At 40.0% G+C, this 23,878-nt stretch overlaps 1 protein-coding gene across 1 annotated transcript in view; it reads left to right on the plus strand.

Annotated features, from left to right (window-relative positions):
• Positions 1-33: 33 nt before the first annotated feature.
• RTF1 (RTF1 homolog, Paf1/RNA polymerase II complex component) overlaps positions 34-23,878 on the plus strand; it is a gene marked incomplete at its 5' end in the record, with an annotated part of 29,740 nt that continues 5,895 nt past the window's right edge. The window contains 16 exon segments of the mRNA XM_082284517.1: positions 34-54; positions 57-227; positions 2,858-2,968; positions 11,924-12,071; positions 13,545-13,749; positions 15,830-15,944; positions 17,263-17,374; positions 18,190-18,325; positions 18,928-19,105; positions 20,005-20,087; positions 20,422-20,509; positions 20,594-20,701; positions 21,276-21,353; positions 22,577-22,698; positions 23,071-23,128; positions 23,715-23,792. Coding sequence (XP_082140643.1) covers positions 34-54; positions 57-227; positions 2,858-2,968; positions 11,924-12,071; positions 13,545-13,749; positions 15,830-15,944; positions 17,263-17,374; positions 18,190-18,325; positions 18,928-19,105; positions 20,005-20,087; positions 20,422-20,509; positions 20,594-20,701; positions 21,276-21,353; positions 22,577-22,698; positions 23,071-23,128; positions 23,715-23,792 — 1,812 coding nt within the window.

Below are 23,878 nucleotides of genomic sequence, written 5' to 3' on the forward strand. Positions count from 1 at the left end.
CGCCCCGCCCTCGCCCCGCCCCACGCGCCGCGCATGCGCGGTGCCCTTTGTGTCGGGCGGGCGGGCGGGCGGCGCGGGTCAGGCCGGGCCGGGCCGTGCGAGCGCCGCCGCCGCCGCCGGGGCGGGGAGGGGGCACCGCCGGCTCCGCCATGGTGAAGAAGCGGAAAGGCCGTGTCCTTATCGACTCCGACACCGAGGACAGCGGCAGCGAGGAGAACCTGGACCAGGTGCGCGGGCAGGCCCGGCCCGAACGCGGGGCCTGGGATCGCCGGCCCGCGCGAGGCTCGGCGCCGCCATCCCTCCCTCGCTCCCGCCCGGTGGTCCCGCGCTGCTCTCGCCCTCCTCAGCCCGATGGGGCCCCGCGGCTGCCGTGGGGAGAGCCCGCGCCCCTCCGGCGGGTCCCCGGCCCGCCCCTGGCAGGAGGCCCGCGTTGGCGAGGGCTCTCTGCAGCGGGCCCGGTGCTCGGCGCCGGCGGGACGGAGGGGCGGTGGATGCTCCGGGACGATGCTCCGGGGCGGTCTCGCCCTGAGGAAGGGTTAGCGAGGCCCGGCTGCCAGCGGTCTTCCCACCTCGAGTAGTGGGGAAACAGGCCCAAAGGGCTGGGCAACTTTTCCATGCTACTTTGGCACGCCGGGAGAGCAGCGTGTCAGGTCCCTGCCTCCCCTCGGGGCAGGCGGGCTCCCAGAGTGCTAATGCGTGTTTAATGCAACCCCCTCAATCTTGGTGACTGCACTGGGGGAGCTCTGTTCATGGGAAACCGCATGGAGCCTGTAGATGTAAGAAGGGGTAGTATTTCTTTATTTGTCATCAGGGCATCTCCCGGGGTTGTAAGTGTGATGTCTGGTGTGAGCTCAACCGTGTCAGGCTTGGAAAAGGGGTGTCTCCCTCTTTGGAGGGGGCTGCTTTCAAAGACTCACCTTTTGGTGTAGCATGTATTGATGGTGTGATTCAAATGGTAAATAAAGACATCATAGGTGAAGTGTGTTACAGCTTGTATGGCAGTGCTTGTTCCGGGGAGAAGTTTGGTGGAATGAATATGCTGAAGCCTACATGTCTGATGTAATTTATGTGTTGGACCTTCAGGGTTTTTAATATAGAAGCTGTTGCTATGTTGCAATAAAAAGCCTTCCCAAACACTCAGAAATACTTCTGCAGGCTGGGGCTTCAGAAAAATCAGATCAGATAGTCTGTTAAAACAAATACACAGGAACTGATTAGGTTGATCTTGTATACTTCTAGAGTCCGTAGGGCAGCCAACATCTCGCTGCTAGTGTATCAGTTTGGTAGTTTTAAAACTTGAAAATAGGAGTTGGACTAGCTCTAGCATCAGTCAGACAGTCAGAGCCATGGTGGTAGGAATAACCACGTGGTTCTGTATCCGTTCCATCCCTCACTGGCAGCAGGCATCTGCAGCTGTACCTGAGTAGTAGGTGCTTCCCCCTCCACTGAGCTGTTTGTAGCAACTGTAACAAACAGGGAGATGTATGTGCAAAGATGAAGATTAGGTAGCAGGGAAGCAATGTTTCTGAGATGAGAGAATACTGATTTAAATGTAAAATACCGAGTTAACCCCTGCAGATTAAATGTTTGACAGCTTCCCGTGGCAATCTAGGCTTGTTGGCTTAAACAGCTAGCAGCCTTTTCAATATAGTATCTTGGAAAACAGAAAACAAGTGTAGAAAGAAAGAAAGAAAGGAAAAAGGAATATTTCTGAGCTTAAGTGGTGCTCCTCTTCAGGAGCTTCCCAAAGAGAAGCACTACTGAAACTTCTTCAGGAGCTTCCAGAGGAGATCTGTTAATTGTACAAATGTGCTGTGTTGATGTTGCAGGGCTTTTGGAGAGAAAGGTTGGTAAAAGCCATTACTAATGAAAAGTTTCTTTGTTGGTAAGTAGGCAGACTATCAGTTTCTGCAGTGTTTATGTTCTCATTTGAGGTGCTGAATTGTAATCAGTTTGTTTAGATAATCTTCCAGTTGTGAAACTAATGGAAACCGATCTAGCATCGACTTCCAAAGATGGCAGAAGTTGGAGTGGCTGTATTTCTACACACAGCTAAGATTCATCAGCCCCAGAGCAATGTTTTTGAGAATAGATTCTGTGTCCCGGACTGCAGAGACAGTAACACAGCTTCAGAAGTGTTTTGTACTACTGCTTGTGTCACCTGAACAAGCAATGAACAGCAGATGATGAGAGTATTTGAGAGCCATGTAGTTCTTTGTGTGGGTGCGTGTTGCCTGTGAAAGGGCTTCCTTTTGAGTAGAACAGCTCTACTAAGTTTCACAGACTCTGAGCTTGATACCTGCTCGGTGTCTGTCCAAAGCTTCAAGTTTATTCTGGGGTGTGTACCAACAGTGAAAAGGAATTGAACAGGCTGACTAAATATTACCAAGCATGACATAATGGTGATGCCTAACGCATTTCCCCTTTAAAGTGTGTAATTGCAAACATCTCTGTTAGGAGAAGAAGCTGCTATCTACTGGTATTTGGCTTTTTAGGGCTAATTCCACATGGTGTAGTTAGGGTGGTTTTGAATTATTACCCAATCCATATAAGACAAATCTGAACACGACTCTGAAAGTAATTTGTCTTACATGGTTTATACCAAGAAAGTAATGGTACTAGTATTTACTTTTAATAGCTTGTTACCATCAAAATCCTTTTGTAGCATCCAGTTTTATTAAAACTGTGTGTGTGAATGTGTATTTATGAAACATAAGTAGACTTGCTCCTTAGTAGGTGACAATAGTCATGCTACTGGGATGTGCTCAAATATTTCAGGGAACCTGCCTGTGCACTGACCTGGATTGTTAAAACTAATTACGACACTTTGCAATAAATGTGTGTGTTTTCACACCAGGAGCTCCTGTCATTGGCCAAACGGAAACGCAGTGACTCTGAAGAAAAGGAACCACCTGTGAGCAAACCTACAGCTTCTTCAGACTCTGAGACATCAGACAGTGATGATGAGGTGAGTTTATCATGTTACCAGTGAGATTGTTATGGGTTATTTGTATGATCATACCTCAGCAGTGAAATTGTATTTATCATACAGTATCTTTACTCTGCTGTCTTCATAAAGTGAGACTGTCCATCAACGATGGAGATTGATGGAGACATGTTAAGGCCTGAGGATGTATTTTTTTTCTTTTTTTCTTTTTTTCTTTTTTTTTTTTTTTCAATGATTGTGTTTTGAATTCTAATTATATACAAAATAATCTGTATATAGAAAAGATGAGTGCTGGTTAAATCTACGTTGATATGGTCTGGTGAGCTGCCTGCTTAATACTAGTGTTTTTCCTGTATCATGTGTGCAGTTGAGGTAGCAGTGAAGCTGCTAAAGCTGGACTCTGAATTCAGGGAAAGAGGTTTTCGGCTTTGGAGTGGAGCTTCCTTCCTAAGAGAAGGGTCAAGGCAGGTGGTACTATTTTACAGGTAGTAAAACTGTTCTGTTTAGCTACTTTGATTCTCCAAGAACTGTGCTGTGAACTGTCTGGCCATTTGGACATGCAGCAGCGTGTGTTTTGATTGACATTTTTGAAGAAAGAGTCAAGAAGGAGTTGAGCATTACTTTGTTCTAAGGTTTGTCAATTTCTTGTATAGTAGTGCTTATCTGCTGCTTCTGTTTTTTGTATTTGTTCTTGGTACTATTTTCTAGAGCTGGTTAAAAGTCTGTGCAGCTAGAAAAGGAAATTGAAAAAGACCTATTTAAACAGGCACTGAAAAATGTTATACAGGTATTTGAGTAAAAACAATTTCTTGAAAGCTCACAAATATCTTTTGCAAACTTTCTGCAAGTTACAGTGAGGTCATTTATTCCACCTGTTCCCTGTAAATTTGACGTGGAGATGTTTGGTGTGGGTTTTTGTATTTTTTTTTCTTCTGAAATGACAGTAAATATTATCTATTGTGGCAACTTGCAGACTAACAGGGTAGGTCAGTGATAAACTCTTAAGCATTTATTAGTGTAGTAGAGTTCTTCCAATAAGTGTGCAGAATGTGCAGTTTAATTTTCTTTCTGAGGAATTTTTGAAACAAATATGCTTGGAACTCTGTTCCAAATCAATCATTTTCTTTAAAAAAAATTGCTTCTTGTGTATCTAATATACGTTTAAGGCATAGAGACAGAATTATGAACAGGCTAGATATATTAGGTTTCTTATTGGGTAACTACTCAGTCTGTCACTGTGTGTGCTCAGATCTGCTGGCTCGCAGTTTATTTATTCTAAGTTATGTGGAGAGCAGCTTGTCTGGAAAAAGTAGAAATGGGTGTGGAGAGCCTGTGGATGATAAAGCCTTCCATTCTGTGTTTAGCTCTGAAAGCTGTCAGAATTTTAACTTGTGTAATAAGGAAGGTCTACCTTTCCATTATGTGTGAATATGTCAATACCTCTTCGCAAACTTTCTCGGACGTTGCAGATCAGTAGTGCCACTGTTGCACCCTGTTCATTTGATACTCTTTCTGATCTCTGTATCATTTCAAGTTGATACTATGTTCTTTCTGACCTCTATGCAGCAAGAGGAAAAAGATTTAGCGAAGAGGTAATTAGGACACTTGCTTCTATTCCTGTGCCTGAAATATGCATTCTGAACTGCTGCTTGTCACAGCAGGATGAGCGGCTGGCTTATAACAGTTCTGCTTCTGCCAGTCATTCAGTTCTGTATGTCCCTGGGCTTGACTACACTAGTCCTGCTGAACAGCTCTTGTTTTAATAAGTATTCTTGTGGTTGGTTTGAAGTTTGTTCAACCTTGGGGGCTGGGACAGGGGGTCTAAAAGTTGAAATTGTATTGTTGGACCTCCTGCAAGGTGAAGACCTTGAGGCAAAAGCATGGAAATTGTTGCCCTGGGCAAATGTTCTTAATCATACCCATGTGTTTCCACAGAGGTTTTTCAGTGTGCATGTCCTTTGTGATTCTTGGAAAGCACTAAACGTTCCAAGATTGGCACTATGTTGCATGTACAGAAAAGAAGCCTAAATCTCTATTTCAGAGTGTAATGCACCGTGCCGCTTTTTTTTAAAGGGAGGAAAGTTTGTGGGGCATAGGGGAGAGAAAAACATTTAGGAATTACTGAATAACAGCAGTTACAAATCATGCTACATCTATACAGTGCCCAAGGGATGTCACTAGATCTTTAATGTTATATTTATGTGTATCAGTGAGAATTTCTCATCCAGATGCTGAGTTCTGTAACACTTAAAGGACCTCTGTGGGCTGAATCAAATTTCCTAGCCAAGGGACTGAAGGTGAGTTGCAGGCAGTGAGATAGGAGGAATGGTCTAAACTGTCTTCTGGTGGGGTTCTTGAACATTCTTGACTGAATTGACTATAGACTGTTGTTCAGAGAGCTGATAAATGTCAATGACTGCAGGGCTTTGCAATAAGAAAAGCTACCTTTGCAAAGAGGTGTACTAATCTGGACATAAAAGGCTCCTTTATGTGGTGTGTGACCATGTCTGCTCAAGAGCTCACCATCTCTAACCGGTAGCTTTCTGCATTTAACCAGTTTGATGCTAGCTAGGTTACTACTGGAGCTATAGTGCTAGAGGTTTGTGTGTCCACAAAGTATTCTTGTTACTGATTGAGGGCATTAGGTGGATGATGTTCCTCAATTGCAGTAGGTTAATTCTGGGTTCTTGCTCTTCCTTTTATTCTGGCTTCTTTGCTCACAGATAATTTTTTCTGTGGAAGAATGGATGCCTTCTGCAACAACTTCCCTGATATTAGTGTTGGTTAGACAGAAAACCACAATGCTGTTTGTTTCTCTTGAAAGATTTGTTGTTACCAATGGTGTTAAGACTGTACAGCTGTGGTGTAAGATCTACACTCATTCTAATGTCAGGAAGGATTCAGTTCTTCCTTTTAACACCTACAGGGTAATGACAGAAGATACTTCCAGGACAAGAAAACTTATACAATGAGTGCTTGGTACTAGTGTGGAGTTTACTGAGGATTATCTGTTTATGCCTTTTTTTACAAATATGCTAATTTGTTAGGGAGCTGTATAGCTGAAGATCTTGTCAAAAGCTATGGGACAGAGGAAGAGGTGAGCAGTAGTCATGCAGCTAGTGAGGAGATTGGTCTCAAATAACAGTCAGCCTAGAGGGTTTTGTGCCTCTTTGTATCTGCTTACTGCACTTCAAGTTAGACCACTCCAGCAAAGCACAGATCAGCAGAATACTGCATGTGTTCTTTCTGTTATGGGGGTGTCTTTTTGTGGGTTTGTAGAAATTACAGTACTAAACGTTGTCTTTTCCTGTGTGCTTTTATTTTATAATACTGCTTAATTAGACCTTCAAGAATGAGTGGGCTCTCCAGTCCTGTGAGGCCTTTGCCATAGATTTTTTCCAAGCTTAGGAAATTTGAAACAGGCTGTGCTTTAATCTTCTTATAGACAGCTTATAGACTATGTGCTTTGTAACTTTGACTTTGCTCGGAGACAGTTTCCTTCAGCTATTAATGTGTGCAATAATAAAGCTTTCCTCAAGGAAGTGAAGTGCTGTTACCTCCTCTGCTCCAAATAAAGTGCAAATGCAAATCTGAATAGCACAAGCTAATTGTATGAAGGCTGGTGTGTCCGAAGAAGAAATGTGAATAAGCTGTGGACAAAATTGATATAACATTTAGTCTGCAACTAACTTCTTTAAATTGCAAACTAGCATGAGGATAACTTCTTGTGATTTGATTTATGTGGTAGGAGGAGTCTGCAAGAGCTCTGAAGGACAGCAGGTTGCTCCAGAAGTAGACTCATGGAGGTATTGGAATTAAATATGTGAATTTTTTTTTTTTTCACGGAGTGAACTTTTCCTTTGTACTCATGGAGCAGTTTTTCATGACAGCATCACAGTCAGAAGGTTCTGTCTAATATGTAGAGAAGCCATTAAGCCTTTTGTCCAGGTGATGCTGTCTGGCTGGTGGTGCTAGAGCTGTGCAAGGCACTTGTGGACCAAGTGTTTTATGGATGTTGCCATCTCCAAGTGTTTGGCCCAGGCTTCCTAAATAAAATGTTGCAGATTTTCACAACCAGTAGCATTCCCAAGTGTGTTTTAATTGTGGAGTACTTCCTGACTGGCATTTGGTGTCTACCATCTTGATGTTGTCACTCAAGCAGTTCTTGCCATTTTTCCATACATGAACCCCCTCAAAATACTTCTAGAGTAAATGTTAATTTGAAGCTTAAACTGCATTTGAACCTTCTAGTTCATCATTATGTATTATCACCTTTCTGTGAGCTTCTTTGAGCAATACTTGGATAAAAAGAGTAGATCAGGTGTCTGGTGGTATTTTGGCCCATGAAGCCTTCTTTCAGCCATTTCCTGGCAAAGCCTCTTCTGTGACTTCCGAAGGTGTGTTCTTTATTTGCTTATTTCCTTTCCATTTTGGTGTTGACACCTAGAGTCTTCTTTCTGTGTCTAAAATAATTCTTTAAGTTTTCTGATTGCTGGGCTGTTGTTATCATGTAGGTGTTTGAGGTGTTCAAATGACGGGTGTGGATCCTAAAAGGAAAGGATAAGTAACAAAGACTTTGTATTTACTATTTAGTTTTTTAAGTAGTGGTAGAAAGCATTTTGCTCCTTGAAGCTCTTGGAGTGCTGTCTGTGGAGTTTTCCAATCTTTGAGAAAGCCTGAAGACAGTAAATACTGCCTTATTTTCATATCTGTGCTTCCTGCTGTTGAGTTCAGACAGGCTGAAGCTGTAGTTTCATGACTTGCCTGGTGGACTGCCTTATTTTTTTCCTGTATGAATGCATGAAAGTTTGTAAGCTGAGCTGATGTTACCTACCGTGGTGCACTTAAGTGCTACGACAACAGGACAGATGAAGTTTATCTGGCCTAGGAAAGGAACACATTGGTAAGGGACGTATTTTGCTTTAATGTTGTGGCTTGTAGTTTGCATTTTGCTTATCAAGCCATTGGATATGGCAGGAAGGAAGGATATGGCAAAGACAGGCTGGCAACCTTACTTGTGCATCTCTGACTTGATGGGGGTAAAAAAAAAGCTGGGAGAACATCTATTTGCAAATTAAAATCTCAGTGTGTAATGCATTTAGGTACTGTGTGAATAGAAGAAAACAGCAACTACCTGAGCAGTAAAACAGTTCTGCACTCTGAGCTCACTTCAGGTATGGGGTTTTTTTCTTTTTTCTTTTTCTCTTTTTTTTTTCTCCATGATCTCATTTCATCTCCCTAGTGGAAATATGTTCCAGGTTTGCTGAGCTATAAATTATTTTCTTGAATCACTTTGTGTAGTTGCTTTTTTAGAAGCTGACTTACAAATCTAGGTAATTTCTAATGTGGTGCGTTGGGTGTTTTTTTTTTTTTTCCCTAAGTCCATTCTGGTTACTGTGGCTTAATTTGGACTTCTTAGAATCAAAGAATAGCTTAGGTTGACAAGGACCTTTAGGATCGTCATGCCCAACTGTTTCTTGGAAGAAATATTCAAGCTATTAACACTGTGAACCTTGGCAGCAAGTGGAAAATTCAGAAGGCTCTTCTGGCTGCTTCTTGTGAGAGACCCATAAAGCTCTGTTGTTTGGCAGTACTAAACAATAAGCAGAACGCCACGTAGCAGTACGCTTCTGCATGGGTTTATTAACTTGCTGTGTCCAGAACCATGGAGGGTCCAGATGGTGGCCAAGGAGGCAGCAGTGAATAGAGGGGCTGTTCCAAGGAGGTGTTACAGTCATGGGAAGCATGTGAGAGGCACTGACTGACTGGTGCTGCCTGACTGCAGCATGGAAGAGGGAACCTGGAGAAACTGCAGTAGAGGACAGATTTTGGAAAGGGGCTGTTGTTTGGAATTAAAGGAAACAGAGTAAAGAAATGCTTCTGACTATAACTGTGTGCATTTTTACTTGATGTTGCATGTGAACATGTTGCATTTTTGATTTCTGCTGGTGTGCTGGAGCATGAGGAAGGGACTCAAGACTTTGGTTTGGATTGCAGGTTTCCATGCAGCCCGTGGCTTTCCAGCATTGCCTTCCCTCTTCCTCCTAGACCAGCTAATCTGTTGTGACTTCCTCTGCCGCAAGAAGAAATTCATGTTGGCCACTCTCTCTGAGCAATGCAGAGTGGTCATTCAGTGTCCAAATGACAACTGCAACAGTGTCCAAAGGCAGAACAATTTGTGAGCCTAAGAGTCTTGCACTGTGTCCTGGTTTTGATGAATTATTTGTCCAAGATTTGCCCTAACTCTTGTCTTATCCTGTAGTTGTTCCAGGAATGACCAGGCATTCCTGAGAGATTGGGTTAACTAAATAAGCCCAGAAGCACCTGAGTTGGATAAGAATTTGGCTTTGTGACAGCCCTGAAATTGGGAGATGGACAGAGGTCACTTGCATAAACAAAAGTGAGATGAAGTCTTATCTCCAGGGTGAAATAGAAACCAAAGCACAGTTTCGTAGATTAGAGAGCAGATTTTTTAATTATCTTGTTCTGTTTTGGTTTGCTTGGGTGGTTTTTGGTTTTGGTGGTGTGGTTTTTTGTTTGTGGGGTTTTTTTGGTTTGAGGTTTTTTTAGTCTTTTTTGTTGTTTGTTTGTGTGGGTTTGGGTTTTTGTTGTTTGAGTGGAATTTTTGGTTTGGTTTTTTTTTGTTCCAAGTGTTTGTCACACAGGTTTCTTTTCAGTCCTATCTTCCTGGTTTTCTCCACAATTTTCACACAGGTTTTCTCCACAATTCTACTAGTGAGTTAAAAGCTGAGAACAGTGATATGTAACACATGTATGTAGAGCTATTAAACATTTTATTCGCTGAAATCCTGCTGGTTTTTATCTGATCTTAACTTCTTTCATCTCAGCATGACCTCTCAAGGTCTTGATATAACTGTGTTGTGTACTGTGGCTTTCTGTGTGCTTCCTTGCTGTGCAGCATGCTGACATGAGGTATAATTCAGCATTAAAACACTGAAAATTGGCAGAGCTCTGAGAGGAAGGCACCTCTGCATCACTGCTAAACGCTTAGTTTCACTTTTCTTGCTGTTGTGTCTTCACTGGTATGCTGGCAACAGGTGAACACTTGAGCAAATAGCAAAAATGCACTTTTCTGTACACCTGGGAGATGATTCCTTAATGCTGGGGTTTGAACAGATTTAGGCAGAGTACAAGCTTGTTCTAAACTGATTTACGTGGGCATAGGTATCCAGAAATATTATTAGACAGTGATATTGTAACACTGAACGAGTAAAACTTTAATGCTGAAGCCAGAAAAAACATCAGTACAAGCTCAGGCTGGTATAAAGTCAAAGCTTTCTGTGCAGTTTCTCACCTGTCCTATGGACCATAACAGACTGGAGTACCTGCATAGGGTATGAATTGCAATGCTCACCACTGTACTTTTTACCTCAGAAGAAAACAAAACGAACTTCTGCATTGACAGACTTCTGAATACTCTGATGGTGCTTAAAGAAAATGATGAAGCATTTGGTAATATGGAAAGTACAAAGCTGGGTGTGAGACTAATCAAAACCTGGGAAATTCCAAAGGTATTAGTTCAGGTATTATTAGATCAGGTAGTAGCTTATAACTACTTGCTTGAGTTTCATCTAGAGTAATTGAAAATTAGGGTTCTCTGAGGATGGTGTCTTATCAGGTAGAATAATTTATCAAATTTGATGGAATGACTACTGCCTGCAAAGACAGGCTTGATTTATCCCCCAGGATAGGGTGATTAGGTAGGAAGCCTGAAGTTTGTGTGCATCTGAGGTCAAATCTAAAGTGGTTTTTTTTTCCACTTAGAGTAGTTTTAAGTGCAAGATCTCAGTTATGCGCAAGTGTATTTGCTCACTTGCATTATGACTGTTTTTTAAGACTGCATGCTCAGCCAGATGGTGATGTGCATGAAAGATGAGAATAATATACAGGTATGAAGAGGATTTTGGTCTAAATAAATTTATTTATTTGTTTGTTTGTTTTAAAAGCCTGTTATATTCCTGAGGGTCTCATGCCTGGAGAATTTCTAGGAGAGGCAGTGAAGTGCAAAATATTGTAAAGCTTTTAAGTTATATATGGGCAATCCTTACTGCTTCTATTCCTTTCTGGCTTTACCCAGGTAGTTGGAACAACATAAAAATTCTATTAAAAATCACACTGTAAGGTAAATACTAGTTCTTCTGAGACTTTGGGATTTAAAATGGCTATCTGTGTATGTTTAAGTCCTGTATGTTTAAATGCTGGTTTAAGTCCTGTACTTGGAAACTGCAGTCTAAGTTAACTGAAAATATGACATTAAAAAAAAAATAAAATTAGGACTTGATATTTTTTTTCCCTTTTTTTTCCCTGACTTCTGTGATTCTGATTTGATTCTACTTTGCATACATAGAGGGTAGTGTCACCATCTGCATCTATGAGTGCACTGTTGGCTTGTTGCATAGAAATACAGACACATGTACTTTTGGTAAAATGGAGATCTGAAAAGGCTGTCATGTATCATTGGTGTCCTTCATGAAATGTAAAATCTGCTCTTGATTAAACTAGTTATGGAAACACATCAGTTGCTTCTGTTTAATAGTAAACTGAAGCTAATCTTTACAAATGCATTGGACACATTGTTTAGAATTATTTTCTTAGGAAAATATTTTCAATACCTCCTCTTTTGGCAGATTTTGCAAACTCTGAAGTCTTCATTATTTTTTAAAAGGAATGACCTACCAACTGTTGGCTTGCATTGATAATTAATTTATTTTTTAAAAAAACCAAAAAACTTAAACCAACCACACAACACCCTACCCCCAAAAACCTTGTCAAAGGCTCCCATTTAGCTGATAAGTTTCCTATTGGCTTCTCTTTTTTTAATCTCTTCTTTCTGCTTTGATTTTTTTGTTGTCAGGTATTGGGCTATTTCTCAGCTGGTTTTACTCCAGTGTTTTGGAGAAGGGAGAAAAGTGATGTTTGTGTCTCACAATCCCTTTCTTGGTTCTTTCCTTGCAGTGGACTGTTGGAGGTTCTAAAAACAAAAAAAAGGGAAAAGCCGGTAAGGCAGAGAAGAAAGGAGCCATGAAGAAACAGATGAACAAAGCTGCCTCTTCTGGCAGCTCGGATAAAGACAGCTCAGCTGAGAGCTCAGCACCTGAAGAGGGTAAGATAACACATGTGCATCTATTTAGTGTGATTCCAAGTGAACTTAGCTGTTGTGCACCCTCAAGAGTAGTGTTGCATGGTGATGTTGAAGACCATCTTCAAAGACTTTTCATTGTGTAACTTAAAGTCAGGATAACTTTTAAATTTACCATGGCTTGAAGTGCATGTAATTCAGTGTAGCATTGCTGTGAGCACTCCATTACAACTGCAAACTAAATGCTATATTGACTGAAGAATGAATGACATTTCATTGCTTGACTTTCTCCTGGAAAATTCCTTGCTTCCTTCTGGCATGTCCTATCTACCCATGTGGGTAGCATTTTTTATTCTCATTGACATATTTCTCCTTCCCAAACTTCTTGTGATAACAAAGGGAGAGGTGTATAGTGTTTGTGATGCAAATAGGAGCTTATCTTCCATACATTTGCTCTGAAATGGAATTCTTGCACGTTTATACTGACATGGAAGAAGAAAAATAATTCTATAACTTCACCAGAATTTTTAATGTGAATATTGAATACATTTCAATGCTGGTCAAATTTCCAGTCTTCTGTTTTCATCATGCCCATGAAGGTTTGCAGGTGCTTACTTGTGATTTCCATTGATACTAAAAAAGGAAGTTAAGATAGTATATGAAGGAGCTTACAGTTTTAAGTATATCAAGCACAGGAGATACAGATAAAGGCATGAAGTGACTGCACCTGTGTATATCAGTGCTTACAACTCAAGGGTTTTCACAGTGTGAACTTGCAAAGCTGGAAGTTTCCAGAAATACTAATACCAGAATGAAAGTGAAAGAAGGAATGCCTGCTTTCATAATTTAGTGTAATTTAGTCAATTAATTGAGATAATCAAAGTGCTTGGTCTTGGATCAAATTTAAAGGTGGTGTTACCCAATTATTGGGGAGTCAGCTGTTCCGTAAACCCCTGTGTAGATGGGAGGGCTTGTTACAGTAACAGAGCTAGTGTCAGGGCCTTGCCAGCCCTGAGGGTATTGGTTTCAACTTTATCTCCTGATGTAGCAATTCATAGTGTTGCAGTCTTCACCGGACGAATTTTGGTCCTTCAGGTTGCTCTAATGAGGTGGTTAATGTGCTATACTGTGGTGGTTGATCATGGTGTTTGAGGTGTGCGCACACAAATTCATGGCTGTCTAAGCATATAGGCATAGAAATCTAACTTTGAGACTGTAACACATTACTAAAAGGCCTTCTAAAATGTGCTTGTTCTGCTAAGAATTTTTACTTATAACCCAATTTGTGTTCAAATGTTGTAGCACTCATTTTATTTTTTTTTAGCATATGTGTGTTATGGTAATTTCAACCTGGCCTTAATTTTCATTTTATGTATGCTTTTAGTATAGTGGAAGATGAGTGTAAAAATAATTAGTGCTATCCTTTGCTAATATGCTATAATGAAGTGGTTGGGCTTTGCCCCAGCTGAATCTCACTACTTTGTATTTTTGATTTAGGAGAAGTCTCTGACTCAGAAAGCAACAGCTCCTCATCTAGCTCAGATTCAGATTCTTCATCTGAAGATGAGGAATTCCATGATGGCTATGGAGAAGACTTGATGGGAGATGAAGAAGACCGAGCTCGACTGGAACAAATGACGGAAAAGGAGAGAGAGCAAGAACTGTTTAACAGGATAGAGAAGAGAGAAGTGCTAAAGAGAAGGTGAATTTTATGTCTGTTGATATTCAGTAGCAAATTCTTAAAGGCTGCATAGAGGGTCTGCCAACTGTGCTCTCTTCTTTAAGGTCCAAGCATTCAGCACTGTAAAATGAGTTAAGCTTGAGTGTATATTTTTTGGGTGTAAACAGTAGTGAAGGAGCACACAACAGGAGTTCTGCACATTCTTGCAGAAGACAGTATCTAAAAGTTTCTCAGCTGTTGAATACACTCAGTTCTGGCTACCCTTGTAGTTATGTTACTGCACCACAGGTTAGATGCCAGACAGTCAGAAGGCCTGCTTTCTGTTCATCTTTTTTTGTATTAACTGTCATGTGCTGATGCTTTGGAAAAAGGCAAACAAAGCATAAGGTGTACATGAGTTTCTGGAATTTTTCAGAAAACAATGGTGAAGCACAGAGCAGTGTCAGGGTTGACTGTATATGGGTGTGAAACTGGTTTGGGCCCTAATAGAAGATAGAGATATTGAAATAATGAGGAGTGGTATTGGATATGTCATTTTCATGGAATCTTTTGTGGATTTCTACCTTATGTACTGTGGTTTTGTTGTTTGTTTGTTACTGTTACACTGTCCAGTCAGGCAGCTTCTTTGTAGTAAAGGTATTTTTCTTCCTGTGTGTCTTAATCAAAAGGATTTGGCATGTATGGGGCAAGGTTTCTCCAGTTTCTTTCTTCTTTAGTGCCTTCTCTTTTCTCACTTGCTGAGAAATTTCCCTAGAGGACTGACATCTGTTGAGTAAATCATGTCAATACAAATGACTGCCAGACTGTGTTTGTCCAAGCCATAGCCAGAGCACTGCCTGCCTGCCTTGATTTTAACACTGTTCAGAATCTTATGTGGTCTGCTGCTCTCCTCAAAGGGATCAGAATCATTGTAAGTTTGGATTTCGATCACTTAAAAGGACATAATATTTTTTAAATTTTACTCTCTATTCCATGGTAACTGAATGTCTCTTTTAGAATGAATGCCAGAGAATACTTGATACAAACAAATTAAACAATTGATGCTTGAGTTACTGATTTAATCTTAAATTAATTTGTGCTGTTCTGTGTGAAGTCTTGGCAGGTAGAACTAAGGGGGTGGTGGGGTAGTCATTTAACTTTATGATAAGTTGAGTCTTTCAAAAGCTCTTTGTATGCACGTTATGCTGTGAGTTCATTGGGATTACACAGGCATTGCATCTGATATAATGCCTGTGCCTTGTGTGTTATGCTTCATGTTAAAGGCATAAAGGGCAGTGAGCTCACCTGACACTTCAGTTGGTTGTCTACAAAATCCAGGTGTAAAGGGCTGAAGAAGAATGGACTGTGTAATGTGCATGTGGAAAACACATTTTGAATTTCAATTACTGGAAGTTATTTTTTTCTCGTGTTTGTCCATATGCACACTTCACTGAAGCAGTGACCAGTCCCCAGTGCAGTGGAATCTCAGTCACAGGACTGTTCCATTGAAATCACTACTCTTCTGAGTACAGTGGCTGAAAATAAGACATCAGGGTGATATATTTCATGAAGGTAGAAGTGGAAGTGCCTAAATTGTTCTGCAGAAACTGAGTCTGATGAGAATTTAGCTGCTGAAGGAGGACTCCCTGAGACATTGCAGTTATTCTTATACAGGCCAGTGCCAGTAGAAAGGTGAAGCTTAAGCATGAAAAAGTTAGCATGATAGTGGCTTTAAAGAAAAAAAAATCAGCTGTTTATGTTCAAAGTATGTGAAATAGCCATATGATTTTAGAGTTGTAGGCGGCATGTAATGATCACTGCACTGGCAAAGAGGAAGATGGAGTAAGGGCAGATTTCTGTAGAATAGTAATTTCTACATGGTCTCGTCAGCCCTTTAGGTTAGCTCTCTGTAGGACTGCACTTTGTGTGCTCAGCTTTTCTTCACTTTATTTTCTTGGGGAAAGGAGGGATGGGAATAGGGGACAGGATAATATTAAAGGGACAAGAAGTTGAAGTGTTCCTTGCAACCTAATAGCAATTGTAATATCATCTGAGCAATCCTTTGCTCTCTCAGGAAAAGCATTCTTTCATACATTCTTTTTGTTCCAATAACTGCTACTAGATTTGAAATCAAGAAAAAACTAAAAACAGCAAAAAAGAAAGAAAAGAAAGAGAAAAAGAAAAAGCAAGAGGAAGAGCAGGAGAAGAAAAAACTCACACAGATCCAGGAATCCCAGGTAGGAAATGAAACCATTCTTGGTAACAAACCCTCTTCCCTTGGCAAAAAGAGATAGGATATGGCCTCTCTGTTCCTAATGTTTTCCCTTAATGTCAAACAGTGTAGAAAGCAGATCAGAATTTAGTTAATTTATATGCTCAAGCTATCTTTAGTTTTTCCAGTTCATTTAAGGAAGTTAACATCTTTGGCCTATTGAGGGGTGCACTGATACTCCTTTAATGAAAAATGCAAAGTTGCAGCTATGTCTAGAGTTGCTGTGTTAGCCATCCCACATGAGAAAAAGAAAGCAACCTGGGCAGGTAGGCTCCCAGAGTGGGATGGGATTCATCTTGTCTAACTTCAGCCATCTAAGAACCAGCTGATTGTTTACACTTTTTGTTGCCTCTTGTTTTATGCAATGGAAGAGGACATCTTCAGCTGACAATTCACTCCATGTTATTTTCTAGTGAAACAGATGTTTAACACCTACAATCAAATTAGGTGAGATGAGTTTTCCCTTAGGCACATGTTGAGTGGAATGAATCTCATTTCCCTACTCCCTCAACTCCATATATGTACGTGTGTGTACACTTTAATAGTCCATTTATAATACACATTTATACATATATTTATAATACACATTTATAATACACAAAGTGTACTTGCAAATACATATATGCATGTGTAAGAGAATCTTAATTAGAGTTCTTTCACAGTGCCTTGCAGAAATTACTTCAACTTAGCTCAAATGACTGTCTTATATGCTTATTATAGAGGCTGCTTTCTCTACAGAGGTAGACCTGTTAGAAATGGAAAACACAAGACTTAAAACATTTAAGATTTGGATCCATCGTGCAGACTTTACAAGCAATGTTATTTCTGCTTTAAGTATTTTTAATCTAGCTTTTTTCTTTGCTACTAAATGAAAACTAGTGCTTTGATTTGGCCTTGCAGATGCAGCAAATGAGAAGAATATTCATTCAGTTTTTCCTTATTGCATGTTATTTGCAGAATTACTTCTGTTTTATTTCTCTAGTCCTTTTTTAACTTTAAGGAGGAATTTTGAGACTAAGGCTTGGTGGCAGAAATGTTGAACTATAAATATGTTAATTATTTTTGATATGAAGCAGAATAAAGAAATATGCTCCAGACTGATTTCCCTCTCTAGCCTCTGTAAAAAAATGAACTGAAAAAAATTATTTCAGAAAGGAGTATGTTTTTTTATTTTTTATTAATTTTTATTTGAAAAAATTTCAAAGTATGCAAATAATCTTTGTTTTAATGCTTTTTGGTTTACGGATTTATGGTGTTGAGGGACTTTCTGTACATGTTTTTAGGTCATGTCACATAACAAAGAGCGGAGATCAAAGCGGGATGAAAAGCTGGACAAGAAATCTCAGGCAATGGAGGAGCTAAAAGCAGAAAGAGAGAAAAGGAAGAACAGAACAGGTATGAAAGCATGTTGCTGTTGCTACAGTTTGAGGCATTATTGCAGATGTCTGAAAGTGCTACATCCTGTTTCAAATTAATGCAACAATCCTACACTGTGGAGTGAATGAATTCCATGTCTGTGTTTTCCTTGGTCTTTGCCTGACATGACCACCTAGGGTGCTATTTGACACCACTGATGCTGTATTCCTTACCCCTACCCCTCCCTGGAATGGTGTAAAACCAGAACTTTCATCACAGTCCACTGAATGGCTCTTGGTAATGTTTAGTTAATGTGTCTGAATTGGTCACTTAGATCTCTGAATCATTCAAACTGTTACTTATTGGACTTGTGATACCTTGTTTACATTTGCTTGTTTCTTCGCTAGCACATCATCTTGTCCATCTTGCCACTAACTTTTGATGCAGCCATTTTTGTTACTGTACTGGGTTTTATTGTGATCCTCTCCAAACATGAGTTTTTTTTCTTTTTCCTTGTAAAATAACAATGCGATGTCTGATCATAGCAGTTTTTTCTTGTATATCCAGTTGTTACACCCATCTTGAATTACTATGTGCAGTCAAGTTGGGAGACTGAAAATAAGTGCAGCTGAGGTTTAGGATGATTTTAAGTAGTTTGTGTATATGCAAAGAGAGAAATCAATGAAGCACACAGCTTACTAGTGGATTTGAACATGTGCCACTTGTGTCTAGTGTAAAATTAATACCTGTCTGCCTCTTGGATTTTTTTAAAGCAATTAAGGTTCAGCTCTCATAGGAAAGCTTTCATAAAAGATTTTTAGCTTGCTTTTCCTTGCTCTCTGTCCTTCCCCCAGCTGAATTGCTTGCAAAAAAACAGCCATTAAAAACTAGTGAAGTATACTCTGATGATGAAGAGGAGGAGGAAGATGATAAGTCTAGTGAGAAAAGTGATCGCTCATCCAGATCATCATCCTCTGATGAAGAGGAAGAGTAAGTAGTAAACACTGGGCTGTGATTACTTGTAAGTATGTTCAAAAAGAGAGACCCACTTTAGGTAGACACATGCTGTTTTAGAGGATTGTTTGGGGCAGTTCAGTGTCTCTAAAGTGTTTTTGCCTCTGGGCACAGTTGCATTGCTCAGATTTGAGTCCTTGGCACTATATCATGGTTCATGGGACTCATTTACCTTGGGTGGGTTTGCAACTTCAGTTCCTGCTGTTAGCTTTAGCCCAAATTACACTGTTGTTTACTGATTTGTTTGGTTCTACAGTTCAGCAGCTGCAGAACTCTGACACACATCTGGGCAGATACATGTGCTGGCTTATCTTAAAGCATTAGTCTGTAAACTGCCTTGGTGTTTGTCTTTCTGCTTTCTGGTAACAGGGATAGTGGGTAATAAATCTGGGACTTCCCGTTAAGCCTTTCTCAGGAATGCTAAATTCACACATCTGCATCAACTAGTGCATGATGAATCATTCCTTCTACTGGTAATTTAAATAGTGCTCACACTGCACCTTACTCAGGACCCTCTTTTTGGGTTTTGATTATGTCTCTACTTTTTTCTTTATTCCCTCTCACCTTTCCCGAATCAGGAAAGAAGAAATTCCTCCCAAGTCCCAGCCAGTGTCCTTGCCTGAAGAACTGAACCGAGTACGGTTGTCACGGCACAAGCTGGAACGCTGGTGTCACATGCCCTTCTTTGCCAAGACAGTCACTGGCTGCTTTGTCCGTATTGGCATTGGCAATCACAACAGTAAACCTGTTTATCGGGTGAGTTTAGCTCTGAGGGATACAGTTCTTTTATTTGTGCTGTAATTAAATATTTGCAGCTTATCCATTCTTGGGTACCGGTGACTGATTGATACAAAAAGATTGCTTATAACCAGAAAATGTAGTTACTGCCGAAGAGGTGGAGGAGACTGGTTTAAGAATAAATCTGTGTGACCACCTAGGGGAGGAGATACATTTAGGGAGAGAGGGAGAGCACTAACAAAGCTTATTCTTCCAGCTTTGGTTCACATTGTCTTGTCTCATCACTTGTATTGCAAACTAGAGTTCCAGACTCTGCTTAAACCAAGTAAGGATGAGTAACATTCACTCGTTGTTTCTAGGACTATTCCCAAATTATTGTGTCTTGATTCTTCTTTTTACAAAGTTTTTAGTACACCAGTGTGCCTTCAGAAGAGAATGTGATGGAGAACACAGTTTTGTTTTTCTGTTTCATTGCTGTAATCATAGAATACAATAATATTCTTTAAAATTGCATTAAAGGCACCTAGAAGGGCTGTGTTTAGTATGTGAGCAGCATTAGTGTATTTCATTTGGAACCTATGTTAACCCAAGCCAACATTATTTGAGAAGAAAATAGAAAAGGTAGGAGAGTGTACACTATTTGGTCAGGAAGGCAGAGCTGAGAAGATACAAAAACTGCATCAAGCATTCAGATGGTATAATTTATTAACTCAAAAAATATGTACAAAGCAACTAATTCAGTACCTGATAATGTATACTGAGGAGTCTTGCTTTCCTTGATCTGGTTAGAATCGTTAGCTAGATTAAGGTTTTTTATCTCTAGTGAAAAGGCTTGAATATGCCAAATAAATTCCAGGAACATGAAAAAAAAAACGCTCTTGCATCCTTCTTCTTGTGTATTTTATTCTGTGATACAGGTTGCTGAAATAACTGGTGTGGTAGAGACGGCAAAGGTTTACCAGCTTGGTGGCACACGGACAAACAAAGGCCTGCAGTTGAGGTAAGATACTAAGCTAATCCTCTTTAGTTCATAAATCAGTGTCCTTTTCATCGCAAATCGTGTTCTCTGTGGGGTTTGGAGGTGAGAACTGAAAAGCAGACTGAGCCTTGTCATGCTACTTACTGCTGCAATGTTTGGGTTGGGTTTATTTGGTTTTTTTTTCTCCTTGTGCGTAACGGAAATTATAAAATACCCCAAAAATGTCATGCAGGGAGTTACAATTTTGTTGACATGTTGTTGTGTGGTTTTGGGCTTCTTTAATCAGTTTACATATATAGATCCAATGTCATCATTTTGCACCATCAGAAGGGGATGTTACTCTTTCTTGTTGCAGGCATGGCAGTGATTCACGTGTGTTTCGCTTGGAGTTTGTCTCAAATCAGGAATTTACTGAAAGTGAATTTATGAAGTGGAAGGAAGCAGTAAGTTTGCCAGACTTCAGTTTCTTCTTAGCAACCTTCTGCCAAGCATACTTTAAGTAGAAAGTAACTCTCTCTCATGTTTAGATGTTCTCTGCTGGGATGCAGCTACCCACACTAGATGAGATTAACAAGAAGGAAGTGTCCATCAAAGAAGCCCTCAACTACAAATTTAATGATCAGGACATTGAAGAGGTAAATGGTGCACTGTATTGAAGCTGTGTCAGTGCTTAAAAGTGACAGGAACTCATGCAGTAGAGCAGTGGCTGTTACAAAGCAAAATGATCATGGTATTTGCTTTCCAAGAAGGAAATAAAAAGCTCAAAATGAAGTTTCATAACTGGATAGAGTACCTTGGTGATGCTGCTGTTGTTTGGTGTTCACGCCTGCTTTTCTTCATTTGTGCCCTGTTATCTCCTCTTGAACTTGTGTTGCATAGCTCTGAACTCCTGAGTATGGCAACTTAGTTCTCAAGTTCTGAAAAACTGACAGCATCATGGTAGTTGCATTTATCACAGTTTTTGTAGTTTAGTACTTGCTTGATGCTGACCAAAGGTGTTTAGCATCAGGTTTTTGTAGGTAGTGAGAATGGAGCTGTAACTCATTACCAAAGGCACAAACTAAAAAACAAAACCATCAGAACATACATAAAATTCAGTAGCAATAAATAAATTTCTTAGATGATACTCGTCTGTTGCTTCTAATACCCAAATATCGAAATAGAGATTTCATATTTGTATATTCATGTTGTTTCCTCTGCATCTTACAGATTGTGAAAGAGAAGGAAAGGTTCAGAAAAGCACCTCCAAATTATGCCATGAAGAAAACTCAGCTATTAAAGGAGAAGGTGAGAGATGAGGTGATGCCTGCAAGTGTAATGCAGTCTTTGATGTCAAAGAACTGGAGTTCATCTGGATTTTGGCAGTAGTCAGCAGTAAGCTCATCTTTAACTGTGCAGCTGGAAGGTGGCTCTCAAAGTTCATTGCTGGGGTCAGAACACTCAGAGCTATTGCGCTCTTTTTTTTAGGGGCAATTGCCAGCAATTATAGCTGTCTCTTTTTGTGTCCATTAACAAGGTCTTAAGCTGGTCTGCCTCAGAAACTTTTCCTTTTTTCTTAGTTTTTTCCTTTTCTTTTTTTTTTTTTTTTTTGTCGGTGTTGTTTTTTGTTTTGGTTTTGTTTGTTTTTGTTTTTAGAGTACCTCATAATAATGTTTGAAAGTTGATTTCCTCTTCTTAATTTAAGATAGGAAAAAGAGAAGTTGTGTTACATTATTTTTTACTCAGGGGTAACTGGATTGTCACTTCATGGCTGGCAATTTATATTGAAAAAAAAAAGTGACCGAGAGATTTACTTGCCATGATCTGTTTTACCTGCAGTCCTGTTGGGACAAGTAGACCTAAGAGTGTATAAAAGCCAAAGCCAAGATGTGGAGAAAACAAGCAGCCTTAAGTATCTCTGAAGATAGGACTGCATGAATCAAACCAAAACTTGTTTATGTCTTTCTCAAGGCATTAATGCTTCATATACAGTAAAAACCAAGAGTTTCTATTAATAGGCATTCCTTGGCTTAACTGTATTTTTGTGGTCCCTCTTTTGCTATGCACGGACATGTAAATTACTGGGTTCCCATCGCGGGGGGTGCAGTTGTTTTTTGTTGTCAGCAGGTGGCACAATAAGCTGCTGTCGTGCCTTAGGGGACTCGGCTCCCTGAAGGAAACGGCAACTGGCAGTTGTGGAAATTAATTCTTTTCCTGATCTGCTAAATGGGGATGTTAAATTTTGATAAAACTTGTAACTTAAGTCATCTAGCTGACCTGTCCTCCTAATGCTGGGACTGGTGTTCCTACATCTTCCTTAGTGCAAGGGATGTCAGAGTTTTTTTTCAGAGTAAGAAATCCATTTTTGCCTTGAGCTGTAAGGAGAGTGTAGGTCTTTGTTGTACTCTTACCATGCAGGGAAGAACATTCACTGGAGTAGGGTTAGCTGACTGATTCATGGATATATCCCTTGTCTCTCTGACTAATTCTGGGTAGAGAGTAGTGCTTAATGAGTTACTGTTTGGTTGAAGGCTATGGCTGAGGACTTGGGGGACCAAGATAAGGCCAAGCAGATTCAAGATCAGCTTAATGAACTTGAAGAGAGAGCAGAGGCCCTGGATCGTCAACGAACAAAAAATATTTCTGCAATCAGGTAAGAAGCAGATACTGGGAACTTACTTTCTTAAATGGTATCAAACAATACTTAGAAAAGAGAAACTAATGCATTAACAAATTAACTGCAGATTTTGTTTCTTTTTCTTTCTTTTTCAGTGTGTTAATATGTGTTGCAATATTTCTGTTAGTGCTTGTCTATCTTCACTTTCTTGTATCTGTCATTCAGTTAAAACTGCCAAAAATGTAAACTCTCTTCTATATACCCCAGGTAGCAGTTGTGTTGCAAAAGAGTAACTTGTGGTCAGGATGAAGCTGCAAGAATGCTGTCAGGTGTTTTGTTGTGTAGGGATTGATAAATGACAGTCACTTTCTTTTTCTTTCCCCCACCCTCCTTTTTTCCATTCTGCAGTTACATCAACCAGAGAAATAGAGAGTGGAATATCGTTGAGTCTGAGAAGGCTCTTGTGGTAAATAGTGCTGAATTATTACTTTTGTACAAGTAGAGATTAAATGATGCAAAGAGCAATAATTGCATGGCAAAGTTACTAATATTTTTTAATGATCTGTAAAGTCTTTCAGATTGGCAAATGGCATGATTTTAAAGCACAGTGCTTTATCCTTTTGCTCAACTCAATTATCAGCAGATTAGTGACTGCAATAATGACTTAATGCATTTTATATGGTATAGGAAAAATATGTCTCCTCATAAAGGAGACTTCAAATAATAAAAGAGTGAAGGAGATATTCAGTTCTCTGTAGTTACATTTTTATTAAGGAAAGGTTAAGCTTGTTAACAAATGCTTAAGCATTAACTATCCTGAGAGTTGTGTGCCTGTTTTCTGTAGTTGTATGCAATAAGGACAGTTTTGTCCTGTGAAGCATAGGATGATGGGTGCATTAAAATCTTTCTAATCTGTAATGTTGTTGCCGGTTTTCCTCTGATCTCGGTATTGTATATAGCTGATGAGCGCTTGCATGGATGGCGGGCTGTGGGGGGATATACAAGGGTGCAAGCAGCAAACTCTGCAAAACCATGTGCTATTTCTTCTCCAGGCTGAAAGTCACAGCATGAAGAACCAACAAATGGACCCCTTTACTAGGCGGCAGTGCAAGCCAACAATAGTGTCTAATGTGAGTGTAATACTTAAGTTCAGTTGAGGCAATTTGCTGAAAAACAGAAACCGATGTAATGCAGAGTGTAGGAACAAAAATTCCCA

The sequence above is a fragment of the Coloeus monedula genome, assembly GCF_965178545.1.
Source record: "Coloeus monedula genome assembly, chromosome: 6".
Classification (NCBI taxonomy): Eukaryota; Metazoa; Chordata; class Aves; order Passeriformes; family Corvidae; genus Coloeus; species Coloeus monedula.